The sequence below is a fragment of the Ipomoea nil genome, unplaced genomic scaffold, assembly GCF_001879475.1.
Source record: "Ipomoea nil cultivar Tokyo-kokei standard unplaced genomic scaffold, Asagao_1.1 scaffold1043, whole genome shotgun sequence".
Taxonomy (NCBI): Eukaryota; Viridiplantae; Streptophyta; class Magnoliopsida; order Solanales; family Convolvulaceae; genus Ipomoea; species Ipomoea nil.
Genome location: NW_017617471.1, coordinates 171217 through 185000, shown reverse-complemented (window position 1 = coordinate 185000; position 13784 = coordinate 171217). Strand labels below are relative to the sequence as shown.

At 28.9% G+C, this 13784-nt stretch overlaps 1 protein-coding gene across 2 annotated transcripts; it reads right to left on the bottom strand.

Annotated features, from left to right (window-relative positions):
* Positions 1-10158: 10158 nt before the first annotated feature.
* On the bottom strand, positions 10159-13393 carry LOC109181626 (RNA polymerase sigma factor sigF, chloroplastic). 2 transcript variants are annotated; one of them, XM_019331481.1, is made up of 9 exons: positions 13120-13393; positions 12813-12907; positions 12521-12651; positions 12210-12416; positions 11847-12099; positions 11513-11743; positions 11271-11411; positions 10961-11161; positions 10159-10841 (listed from the first exon to the last, which is right to left on the bottom strand). In XM_019331481.1, exons 1-9 carry the CDS (start codon positions 13205-13207, stop codon positions 10554-10556), a joined length of 1635 nt encoding a protein of 544 aa, XP_019187026.1. In that variant the 5' UTR covers positions 13208-13393; the 3' UTR covers positions 10159-10553. The 2 variants fall into 2 exon arrangements, with proteins under 2 accessions (XP_019187026.1, XP_019187028.1); XM_019331483.1 differs by lacking the exons at positions 12813-12907; positions 13120-13393 and having other exon boundaries at positions 10245-10841; positions 12516-12597.
* Positions 13394-13784: the final 391 nt, after the last annotated feature.

Sequence of the window (13784 nt, the reverse complement as noted above, 5' to 3'; positions counted from 1 at the left end):
GTATTCATTTATTATTAATAGGGGTTGTGAATGATTAACACAAAATGTATGTGTTGTATTAGTTTTTAGCCATTTGGAGCAAATTACTGAGTTACTATATAATTTATTTTGGAGTTTTGATTAAAGTTAAAATGTTAAAATGACGAATTTGTCAAAATTTTGGCGAATTTATCAATAATCAAATAAATAATAATAATAATAATAATAATAATAATAATAATAATAATAATAATAATAATAATAGTAATCCAAACAAAATGATATACAAAATAAAGTTAAAACTAAAATAAATAAGAAGACAAAAGGGTGCCACGAACTCCCCTTTGTAAATGATGTTGGATCATTTGATCCCACATTGAAAATGTTTAGAAAATGAGCTCTTGAACTCCTCTATATAAAAGGAGCAATGCTCCTTTTACAAACATAATTGCTTGCCAATCAATGTGGACAAGTATTGAGAAGTCCAAAGTTTTTTTTTTTTTTTTTTTGGGTACTATTGACCTGATAAATTATGCTGTGGAATTGTGTCCACCTTGCAAGGTAGACATGATTCTAAAATTGTTCAAAATAATGAATATATTGTTCAACAATTATGAACATATTGTTCTATAATAATTATGAACAGTGTTGTGAGCATAATTATGAACATATAGTTAATGTAATTATGAATATAGAGATTCAAAACTTATTTGGTAAGTAAATGTCAAATGGAAATTAAATAAAATCTATTAATTGGTAATATTATATATGGTATTATATTCTATAATATTATATTATTGTTCAAATATAATAAAAATATAATTGTTCAAGTATAAAATAAAATTAAAATAATAACAATAACAACAATAATAATAATGATAATAATAATAATAATAATAATAATAATAATAATCCAAACAAAACTATATACAAAATAAAATTAAAATAAAAAAAAAATAAGAAGAAGACAAAGGTGGCTCCCTTAGTAAATGATGTGGGATCATTTTGATCCCACATTGAAAATGTTTGAAAAGAGAAGCTCTTGATCTCCTCTATATAACCATACAATTGCTTGCCAATCAATATTGGCAAGTATTGAGACAAGTATTGAGAAGTCCAAAGGCTTTTTATAGTACTATTGACCCGACAAATTATGCTGTGGAATTGTGTCCACCTTGCAAGGTAGACATGGTTCAAAAATAGTTCATAATTATGATTATGAATATAATAATCAATATATAGTTCAAAAATTATGAACATAGTGTTGTGAACATAATTATAAACACATAGTTATCTAATTATAAATATAGAGATTTAATAATTGTGAATATCTCTGTATTTATGAATATAGAGTTCAATAATTATGAATATGAAGTTCAAAGATTATGAATATATAGCTTTATAATAATAAACTTATAGTTAAGTATTTATGAACATAGAACTGCAAGGTGGACACGGTTTCACAACCTATTAAAACTCAACGTGTCAAATGGCTCTTATTTAAAAAAACTTATCTTAATGGATTCTTAATTTTTTTAATTTTTTTTTAATTTATTAGGGGGTTTTGGAAAGATTAACCAAAAATGTATATGAGTTATTTTAGTTTTTAGCAGTTTCGAGCAAATTGTAAAGTTATTAAATAATATTTTTGGTGTTTTGATCAAATATAAAATGTTAAACAGACGAATTTCTTAAAATTTTGACGAATTTGTCAAATAATCAAATAACAACAACAACAACAACAATAATAATAATCCAAACAAAACTATATACAAAATACAATTAAAATTAAAAACAAAAAACAAAAAAAAAAAAAAAAAAAAAAAAAAGACAAAGGGGAGTCACGGGCTCCATTTGTAAATGATTTTGAGATCATTTTTATCCCACATTGAAAATGTTTGAAAAGAGAGAGCTCATCTATATAAGAGAAACAATGATCCCCTTACAAACATAATTTCTTGCCCATCAATGTGGGCAAGTATTGAGATGTCAAAAGGTTCTTATTTAAGAAGCCTCAACTATGTCTTCTTATTTTAGTTTTTATTTATTTATTACTAATGGGGGTTGTATTAGTTTTTAGCCACTTGGAGCAAATTATTGAGTTACTATATAATTTTTTGGGGGTTTTGATTAAAGTTAAAATGTTAAAATGACGAATTTGTTAAAATTTTGACGAATTTATTATCAATAATAATCAAATAAATAATAATAATAATAATAATAATAATAATAATAATATTAATATAATATAATAATAATAATAATAATAATAATAATAATAATAATAATAATAATAATAATAGTAATCCAAACAAAACGATATACAAAATAAAATTAAAACTAAAATAAATAAGAAGAAGACAAAAAGGGTGCCACGGATTCCCCTTTGTAAATGATGGTGGATCATTTGATCCCACATTGAAAATGTTTAGAAAAGGAGCTCTTGAGCTCCTCTATATAAGAGGAGCAATGCTCCTTTTACAAACATAATTGCTTGCCCATCAATGTGGGCAAGTATTGAGAAGTCCAAAGATTTTTTTTTTGGCCCATCAATGTGGGCAAGTATTGAGAAGTCCAAAGATTTTTTTTCTTAGTACTATTGACCCGATAAATTATGCTGTGGAATTGTGTTCATCTTGCAAGGTAGACACGATTCCAAAATTGTTCATAATTATGAATATATTGTTCAACAATTATGAACATATAGTTCTATAATTATGGACATAGTGTTGTGAGCATAATTATGAATATATAGTTATGTATTTATGAATATAGAGATTCAAAACTTATTTGGTAAGTAAATGTCAAATGGAAATTAAATAAAATCTATTAATTGGTAATATTATATATATATTCTATTATATTCTATAATATAATATAATTGATTGATAATATTATTGTTCAAGTATAATAAAAATATAATTGTTCAAGTATAAAATAAAATTAAAATAATAACAATAACATCAACAACAACAATAATAATAATAATAATAATAATAATAATAATAATAATAATAATAATAATAATAATAATAATAATCCAAACAAAACTATATACAAAATAAAATTAAAATTAAAAAAAAAAAGACAAAGATGTGGGATCATTTTTATCCCACATTGAAAATGTTTGGAAAGAGGAGCTCTAGATCTCCTCTATATAAGATGAGCAATGCTCCTCTTACAATCATACAATTGCTGCCCATCAATGTGGGCAAGTATTGAGAAGTCCAAAGGCTTTTTATAGTACTATTGACCCAACAAATTATGTTGTGGAACTGTGTCCAGCTTGCAAGGTAGACATGGTTCAAAAATAGTTCATAATTATAATATAAAATAAGCAATAATCAATATATAGTTCAAAAATTATGAACATATAGTTCTATAATTATGAACATAGTATTTTGAACATAATTATGAACACATAGTTATCTAATTATGAATATAGAGATTCAATAATTGTGAATATGAAGTTAGAAAATTATGAATATATATCTTTATAGTTATGAACATATAATTCAATAACTATGAACATAGAGTTCTGTAATTATGAATATAGAGTTCAATAATTATGAATATGAAGTTCAAAGATTATGAATATATAGCTTTGTAATAATAAACTTATAGTTCAGTATTCATGAACATAGAACTGCAAGGTGGACATGGTTCCACAACCTATTACAACCCAACGTGTCAAATGTCTCTTATTTAAAAAAAAAAAAAAAAAAAAAAAAAAAAAAAAACTTATCTTAATGGATTCTTAATTTTTTTTTTAATTTATTAGGGGGTTTGGGAAAGATTAACCAAAAATGTATATGAGTTGTTTTAATTTTTAGCAGTTTCGAGCAAATTGTTAAGTTATTAAATAATATTTTTGGTGTTTTGATAAAATATAAAATGTTAAACAGACGAATTTCTTAAAATTTTGACGAATTTGCCAAATAATCAAATTACAACAACAGCAACAATAATAATAATAATCCAAACAAAACTATATACAAAATAAAATTAAAATTAAAAAAAAAAAATACAGAGGGGAGTCACGGGCTCCCTTTGTAAATGATTTTGAGATCATTTTTATCCTACATTTAAAATGTTTGAAAAGAGAGAGCTCCTCTATATAAGAGGAGCAATGATCTCCTTACAAACATAATTTTTTGCCCATCAATGTGGACAAATATTGAGATGTCAAAATGTTCTTATTTAAGAAGCCTCAACTTTGTCTTCTTATTTTGGTTTTTATTTATTTATTTATTATTTATTTATTATTAATGGGGGTTGTGAAAGATTAACACAAAATGTATGTGTTGTATTAGTTTTTAGCCATTTGGAGCAAATTACTGAGTTACTATATAATTTTTTCGGGTTTTGATTAAAGTTAAAATGTTAAAATGACAAATTTATTAAAATTTTAGCAAATTTATCAAAAATCAAATAAATAATAATAATATAATAATAATAATAATAATAATAATAATAATAGTAATCCAAACAAAATGATATACAAAATAAAATTAAAACTAAAATAAATAAGAAGAAGACAAAAGGGTGCTATTGACTCCCCTTTGTAAATGATGTTGTATCATTTGATCCCACATTGAAAATGTTTAGAGAAGGAGCTCTTGAGCTCCTATATATAAGAAGAGCAAAGCTCCTTTTACAAACATAACTGCTTGCCCATCATTGTGGGCAAGTATTGAGAAGTCCAAAGATTTTTTTTTTTTTTTAGTACTATTGACCCGATAAATTATGCTGTGGAATTGTGTCCACCTTGCAAGGTAGACACGACTCCAAAATTGTTCATAATTATGAATTATGAATATATGGTTCAACAATTATGAACATATAGTTCTATAATTATGAACATAGTGTTGTGAGCATTATTATGAACATATAGTTATGTAATTATGAATATAGAGATTCAAAACTTATTTCGTAAGTAAATGTCAAATAGAAATTAAATAAAATCTATTAATTGATAATATTATATATGATATTATATTCTATAATATAATATAATTGATAATTGATAATATTATTGTTCGAGTATAAAATAAAATTAAAATAATAATAATAATAATAACAGCAACAACAACAACAACAATAATAATAATAATAATAATAATAATAATAATAATAATAATAATAATCCAAACAAAACTATATACAAAATAAATTTAAAATGAAAAAAAAAAAATAAGAAGAAGACAAAGGTGGCCCCCCTTAGTAAATGATGTGGGATCATTTTGAACCCACATTGAAAATGTTTGGAAAGAAGAGCTATTGATCTCCTTTATATAACCATACAATTGCTTTCCCATCAATGCGGGCAAGTATTGAGAAGTCCAAAAGTCAAAAGGTTTTTTACAAATGAGAAGTTTAAAGGCTCTTAATTTTTTTAGTACTATTGATCCGGCAATTTGTGTTGTGGAACTGTATCCATATTGCAAGATAAACACGATTCTAAAATTGTTCATAATTATGAATATATATAGTTCTACTATTATGATCATAGTGTTGTGAACATAATTTTGAACATATAGTTTAGTAATTATGAACATAGAGTTTTGTAATTATAAATATAGAGTTCAATAATTATGAATATGAAGTTCAAAGATTATGAATATATAACTTTATAATAATGAACATATAGTTCAGTAATTATAATCATAGACTGTGTCCACCTTGCAAGGTGGACACAATTCCACAGCATAACTATTCGATTGACCCTGTTACATGTATACTTTCTCAACCTATTGAAGACCAACGTGTCAAAATGCTTTTATTTAAGAAACCTTATCTTAATGGCTTCTTATTTTAGTGTTTTTTTTTTTAAATTTTTTTAATTTATTAGGGGGTTTAAGAAAGATTAACCCAAAACGTATATGAGTTGTTTTTGTTTTTAGCAGTTTGGATCAAATTGCTAAGTTATTAAATAATATTTTTGGTGTTTTGATTAAATATAAAATGTTAAACAGACGAATTTCTTAAAATTTTGACGAATTTGTCAAATAATCAAATTAGAATAACAACAACAACAACAATAATAATATCAACAACAACAATAATAATAATAACAACAACAACAACAATAATAATCCAAAACAAAACTAATATCAACAACAACAACAACAATAATAATAATAACAACAACAACAACAACAATAATAATAATAATTCAAAACAAAACTATATACAAAATAAAATTAAAATTTTTAAAAAAAAATGAGTCACGGACTCCCTTTGTAAATGATCTGGGATCATTTTGATCGCACATTAAAAATGTTTGAAAAGAGAGAGCAATATCCTCTTACAAACATAATTGCTTGCCCATCAATGTGGACAAATATTGAGAGGTCAAAATGTTCTTATTTAAGAAGTCTTAACTTTGTCTTCTTATTTTAGTTTTTATTTATTTATTATTTATTATTAGTGGTGGGTTATGAAAGATTAACCCAAGTTATTATATAATTTTTTTGGTGTTTTGATTAAAGTTAAAATGTTAAAATGTTAAAATGACGAATTTGTTAAAATTTTGACGAATTTATCAATAATCAAATAATAATAATAATAATAATAATAATAATAATAATAATAATAATAATAATAATAATAATAATAATAATAATAATAATAATAATAATAATAATAATAATAATAATAATAATAATACAAACAAAACAATATACAAAATAAAATTAAAATTAAAAATAAGAAGAAGAAGACAAAAGGGAGCCACGGACTCCCTTTGTAAATGATGTTGGATCATTTTGATCCCATATTGAAAATGTTTGGAAAGAGGAGCTCTTGAACTCCTCTATATATTACTTCTCTTACAAACACAATTGTTTGACCATCAATGTGGGTAAGTATTGAGAAGTCCAAAGGCTATTATTATTATTATTATTTTTTTTTTTTTTTGAGTACTATTGACCTGAAAAATTACGCTGTGGAACCGTGTCCACCTTGCAAGGTAGACACGGTTCTAAAATTGTTCATAATTATGAATATATAGTTCAAAAATTATGAATATATGGTTCTATAATTATGAATATAGTGTTGTAAACATAATTATGAACTTATAGTTATGTAATTATGAATATATAGATTCAATAATTGTGAATATGAAGTTCAAAAATTATGAATATATAATTTTATAATTATGAACATATAGTTCAATAATTATGAACATAGAGTTTTGTAATTGTGAATATGGAGTTCAATAATTATGAATATGAAGTTCAGAGATTATGAATATATAGTTTTATAATTATGAACATATAGTTCAGTAATTATGAAAATAGAATTGTGTCCACCTTGCAATGTGGACACGGTTTCACAGCATAACTATTTATAAATAGTCAATGAAAATTAAAAATGAAATGAAAATATTAGGTAAAAATATCATTGCATCTATATTCTAATTGACTAATTGACTAAAAATAAAAAATAAATATTGACTGAAAATGAATCTAATATTACTAATTGACTGAAATTATAAGAGGAAATGAATATTAATAATTGATTGCAAATTAAAAATGATCCATAATTGACCAAAAAAAATGGTCAGATCATTGCATTTTAATTAAGAAATGGAATGGAAATTAAAAATTGGAGGGAAATATTTCAATAATAATATTCTACATTATCAATAGTAAATGCATATTTTAAAAAATAGTAAAAGTAAATTAAAAATAGAACAGAAATATTTCAATAATAGTATCTACATCATCAATTAAAAATGGAACAAAAATTATATAAAAATATCACTGCATTTGATATTCTAATTGACTGAAAATATAAAAGGATAACTAATTGAGATTCTACCATTATATATTTTCACCCAAGTAACCTGTCATGTTGGATTGAAGGTGTTAGCTCTAGATGAAGCTGAACAAGATTGTGTTGCCACTACCAATGTTGTCTAGAAAGATGTTTCAATAATGTGTAAATATAATCGGTGATATTAAGTTTTTTTTTTTAAATAAAAAAATTGTTATATATCTAGACAAAAAAAAAAAAAAATATCTTCCATACAAATGAATAAGGATAGCAATTCATTTCTATAACTGAGCTGTTAGAGTACGGGCACATTTGCCTAATTTATGAAAATACTAAACAATGATAAATAAAATCTTTAAAGTTATAGCACCGCATGCGTACATCTAGACATTAGCTATTAATTTGAGCAATTATTTGCACAAATTCAAGAAATGATATCATCAAAATATATAAACGATCTAAATCATATCTTTAATTGCACTATATAATATTTGATGTTCTAATTTAAATAATTATATATAAATTCATATATTCTTAACAAATCCATTCCGTGCATCGCACGGGTGCAAATACTAGTTATTCCTAATATATTTGAGAATAAAACTGGGTATAAAAAAGGTAATAATAATATTATTATTATAGATTATTATTATTATTATTAGATTACATAAATGTCCCTAAGTTTTGGGGGGAAAACTTGGCTAGGAGAATTTTACTTTTATATATATATAGATATAGATATAGATATATATAGATATATAGATATATAGATTTTAACACTAAAAGACAATTAATTTTATCATCATTTTTTCTTTATAGATGTACAATACAATTATAACAAGTTGTATAGTATGCTAACACAACATCAGCTAACTATATACTATTTCATTAATAAAGTTAAAAGTTGGAATGCACGGATGAAGAGCGGGGCCCTGGGGCAATGCTACGTGCCCGACTCGTCTTCCTCGGCACAAGACCTCGGTGGACACCTCGGCACGGGGCCTCCGCTCATGGCCGCGGCATGAGACCTCAGCACGTAACCTCGGCAGGAGGTTGGCAGATGACCTCGACGGCCGACCTCGGCCGCGTTGCCCGGTCTCCGGAGACCACGAGACCTTGGCACGAGGCCTCAGCACTTGGCAGGAGGTCGGCAGATGACCTCGGCGGTCGACTTCGGCCGCGTTGCCCGGTCTCCGGACTGGGCACGGTCAAAGCGGGGGACAACCGCTCCCTCGATTCAGGAGGACAGTTAGGAGGCCCGCGGCTTGTATAAAAAGCCCTTTCTTTGTCCAATTAAGGGACGTTCACTACTTTCATTACTATTGTCCTAATCAAGTTTTGTAATAGCTTATTAGCGATATTTAATACAATATACGGTTCCCGCGACCTTGCAACGACATCGTTCTGTCCTTTTACTATTTACGTTCTTATCCGAGTTTAATAATTTGAGCTACCCCAAGTTAATTAAATCCATCAAATATAATATTGTTTTATGATTAACTAAATATAAAGGTGGTTTAATTGGTATGGAACGAATTGAAGAGGCGTGCAGGATGAAATGGTGTAACGGATGTGGACATATGTACTTGCTATTCATCTTTACGAGGTCAAAGAGATACAATTGGAGAGAATGAAGACTTTACATAGGGATCCAATCTTTATCCGTTCCATTATTATTATTATTATTATTATTATTATTATTATTATTATTAAAATAAAGTAATTGGGAGTTGGGACTTTAGTGTGCTCTAAGGCCCATAAAGTCAAGTTTGGACTCTGGCATTAGTTCATGATAATACTCAAGGCGAAAATACTGAATTTAACTTCTTCAATCCATTATTTTGACAAGCAAGCAAAAATTACAACGCCATTACTTAGACAAGGATTAATTACTATGAAAAACTCTGGGAAAAATATCCTTTCTTCATTCTTTAATTATATCGCAAAAATATTATTAAATCCTATACTCAGCTTGAAGCTTTCACACCTCATCACATACAAATTGAACAAATTCCTATATGTTTCATTGATTTATTTTCACATAAAAATTGATTGAATCATATATTTCTTTTATCTTCATAATGTTATTGCAAATTGGGCCCAATTTGTATTATATTACACTTAAATCATTAAAAAAAAAAACCATTAAATATATCTATCAAATGTCACATCCATATCGATTGATTACTTCAAAATCTTTCTAATAATTTTCATTTCTACTACTAAATACTAAATAAAATTGTTGACCATGTATTTTGTTGTTAGCATATATGCATGCATGCACATGTCACATTTCTTCTGCCAGTTCAAGTATTTTAATACTGTTTGTTATTGAAACAATGAAACATATGGATCGGAGCTTTACAACACCATAATGAAAGTATTAACTCTTTTTAGAAGTTGAGCTAAAAATAATTTGGATATATATTGTAAACTTGAATTCAGCTTTAATTTGCAAGCTAAGCTGGTAAATACAAAAGAGAATGTGCAGAAAGAAAGGTAGCTAGGATGTTACATAATATATGGAATGATGCTAGAAAATTCACAGAAGAAGAAGAAGAAGAAGATAATAAGGAGACAATTGAAGAGGGCAGGGTTACCACCATTCCTTCCTTGTTAACCAACAAAAGAATTGGAGGAGAAAGAGACAGGACACTTGTATATATTTACATTATTATCCAATTCTTGCATTTAATTTGTCTCCGTCAGCCATAAATTGCGGGTTTTAATTTGCATTGTTGTTTGAAAAATCAGAGACTGGCATGGGATTGTAGATTCAAGCTAAGAACGAACCTCTAAATGAGCAGCTCCCTGTAAGCATCCAGGCCATGGTCGCTGAGATTCTGCTTAAGCTTGTATAATGCTCGGCTCTGTATTTGTCGAATTCTCTCTTTTGTGAGCCCAAAATCATCACAAATCTCTGACAGAGACCGCGTCTGTCCATCTTCCATGCCATATCTTAGTCGGATTACTTTCCTCTCCTTGGGACTCAGAACTTTCAGGAGCCCACGTACATGTTGCCTCATAACTCGCTTTGATACACTCGATTCAGTGGCCTCCACTGAATTGTCAGCTGTAATTTCCTGAACAAATATTTTCACTCTTCATTAGCTAAGGATGAAAAACACACAACATATAATATTCATTCCACTTACTGCCTAATTCAACAGAGGCCCATCTGATTTAAGTCAAGAAAACAGACCTGATATGTAGTACTATCATCTGCCCATACAGACTGTTGAAGTGAAACGGGCATTCTTGCGGTAAATAGTAATCTCTCCATCTTCTCAACAGTAATTCCAGCACGTCTTGCAACTTCTTCTTTGCTTGGCTGGTGGTTACCCTCTTCAATGCATGATTTTCTAGCTTCTATCACCTTAGAAAGGAGGGCATATATGCTCACCTGCAACATTAATTCATAAGCTACTAAAATCTGAAAAGAAACAAATCTTTAACGGACAGTGAGCTTAATGTTGAACACTAAAACATTAATGACTTTCAAAGGGCCATACAGGTAAACGAACTGCCCTCGAATGTTGAAATATGGCCTTCTTGATTGCTTGTCTTATCCACCAGTACGCATAAGTAGCAAACCGGCAACCAACTTGAGGCTTGAATTTCTCAACACTCTTCATAAGTCCCAAACTTCCCTCCTGTAACAGTTAACAATTCACCAGTTCTCAGTTCAGACAAATCATCCTATTCTATTTAGTATATATAGCAATCATGCCACCATTAATAGATAGTCTTGTACCTGTAACATATCCTGAAAGCTCAGGCCACGCCCTTGATATTGCTTAGCAATATGAACTACCATTCGTAAATTAGCATTGATAAGCTTCTCCCGACTGCTGTTGCCAAAATGAAGTTTTGATTGTAATGCTAGCTGGCTGAGGCCCACAGTTTTAGCCCACTCGACAAGTGTTGGTTCACGAGCAAACTCCCTCTGAAACCGAACTTTTACTTCTTCTAATTTCACTAGATCCTGGTATGTATATCAATGAGTAATAATCAGAAATTCTGTTTTGCATTATAAATTGGGAAAACACATTGCTCCTATAGGAATCAAAGTTGGAATAGAATGAAACCTGTATATTCAGAATCAATTCAGACTCTTGTTTTGCGGTTAAAAGTTGTTTTGTTTCTGGACCCCATAAGAATAACCGAAGAGGATCATTTTGATCAAATGTTCCAGTCACTTTCCTCTGAACATCTGGCTTCTTAAAATGATGAATCTCCGGAGCTTTAACTTTTGGCTTCACTCCTCTCCTTTTAGATCGTCTCTCAAGAAGACGTGTTGACCTGATAATCTTTTCTTCCTCCATAGGATCATTGGTCAAGCTAGGGAAAAAAAAAATATCCAAAATGAGGTTTTGGTGTGAAGTTTCTAATACAAATTTAGATGCAGAAACAATTACAAAATAATGTAGTTCATCAGGAACGGAACTGACATTGGTTGGGGAGATTCATCAAAGAAAGATTGTAACAACTTGGAGTCTTCAGCTAGCGACATTGCTTCTCTTGAAGCCAACAAAGCTTCTTGTGCAAGGGCAACCACACTGCATGGTTCAACATTAATTAAATCCACTGCCTTACTGGGTAAGGACCTTGTAGTCATATATGCAGATACTTCTCCCTTTGCAAGCAAGGATGGAAATCTGACAATAACCACCAAAAAAACAGCTCAGAAAGTTAGGAAAAATTCCATACTAGCTAATCACTCATAACTACAAAAAGTTTCAAGCCAGTTAGTTAATCTTACAGATACCATATACCGGGCAATCGAAGCAGCCTCTGTTGTGCATCCTTAATGTATTGCTCAGAAAAATTAGTGTCATCCTCCTCATCAATAACTGAGCTAGCAGCTTCCCTTTGCATTCTATCCATAGTTTCCTTCAGCAGAAAAACCAATCCTCATATTAAGTCATTGTTATATACTTGAAGTCTTGAACTATATGAAGCAGTACTTGCATAAATGCATTGAGCTGAATGCAAAAGCATAAGACGATAGGAAATTTTGATTCTTAAAAGTAGCGATGGGCACTCAGTCTCACCAAGGATGTGTGCTCTTCCTTCACAAAACGCAATGAAAGCCTACAATTGATGCGTGTTGAGGGGGCAGGAGCTATTTGTTCATGAAGCATCAAAACTGCAAAGTTTACTATGCGATTATTACATTTGAATAAACAGAAATTTGCAAGCTAAAGGAGTGGTATTTAAGAAAGTATAAATGCAATGCCTTACAGCAAACAAACACTTATACTGTGCTTATTTCACTACTCAATTACACATGTATATATACTCATTCATAAAATAAATAAATAAATAATTTACAAAAGCATTGGAATTGAGTAAAATTACCTGAAGATGAAGAAGAAGAACAGTTTCTAATGTTGGCCTTGTGAGGAAATGGTGATGGCGAAGAAAACAAGCTCCTTCCAGCCTCCATTGATATCTATATATTCTATCTCTGGAACTGATATCTTCTGCTTCTTCAACTTTTTCCTTGTTTGTTCTCAAGCGGGATGATATAGCAGCGTCAGCATGAGTGCCGATCGAAGCAGAAATGGAGATAAGGGAGTTTGGGGCAATTGATGTTTGCCTCAGAATTCATAAACCTCCGATGTTTTTCTCAACGGATGAGGTTTTATCTTGTATTTACTATTATGCCCTGGGTATCTTAATTTGTTTGTCGGCTCAAATTATATGGGCCTCCAATAAAGCCCAGAAACTCCAATGAGCCCAACAAAGCCTATGTAATTATTTTACAAGCCCGGCAAAGTTCAGTTGGCAATTTATATCCTACACCACGGAGCGCGTTGCATTATGCGCCCAGATGCAAAACGACGTCGTTTTAATTTTTTTTTTTTTTTGAAATTTCTCGTCCTAGTGAATGGCAGTAGTTTTTTCTTTAAAAAAAAAAGCCGCTGTTCAAGAATGTACATAATGTTATTAAATTATGAATAGTTTCACATGTATTAAATTCTTTGGAAGTCATTAATGAAGACGACTTTTCTTGATAAAAA

Coding starts and splice junctions, on each gene's coding strand:
- LOC109181626 (XM_019331481.1), bottom strand. CDS start 13,207: ATGGAGGCTGGAAGGAGCTTGTTTTCTTCGCCATCACCATTTCCTCAC. Junction 12,652..12,812: donor AGGAAGAGCACACATCCTTG/GTGAGACTGAGT, acceptor TTTCTGCTGAAG/GAAACTATGGATAGAATGCA. Junction 12,100..12,209: donor GATGAATCTCCCCAACCAAT/GTCAGTTCCGTT, acceptor TTTTTTCCCTAG/CTTGACCAATGATCCTATGG.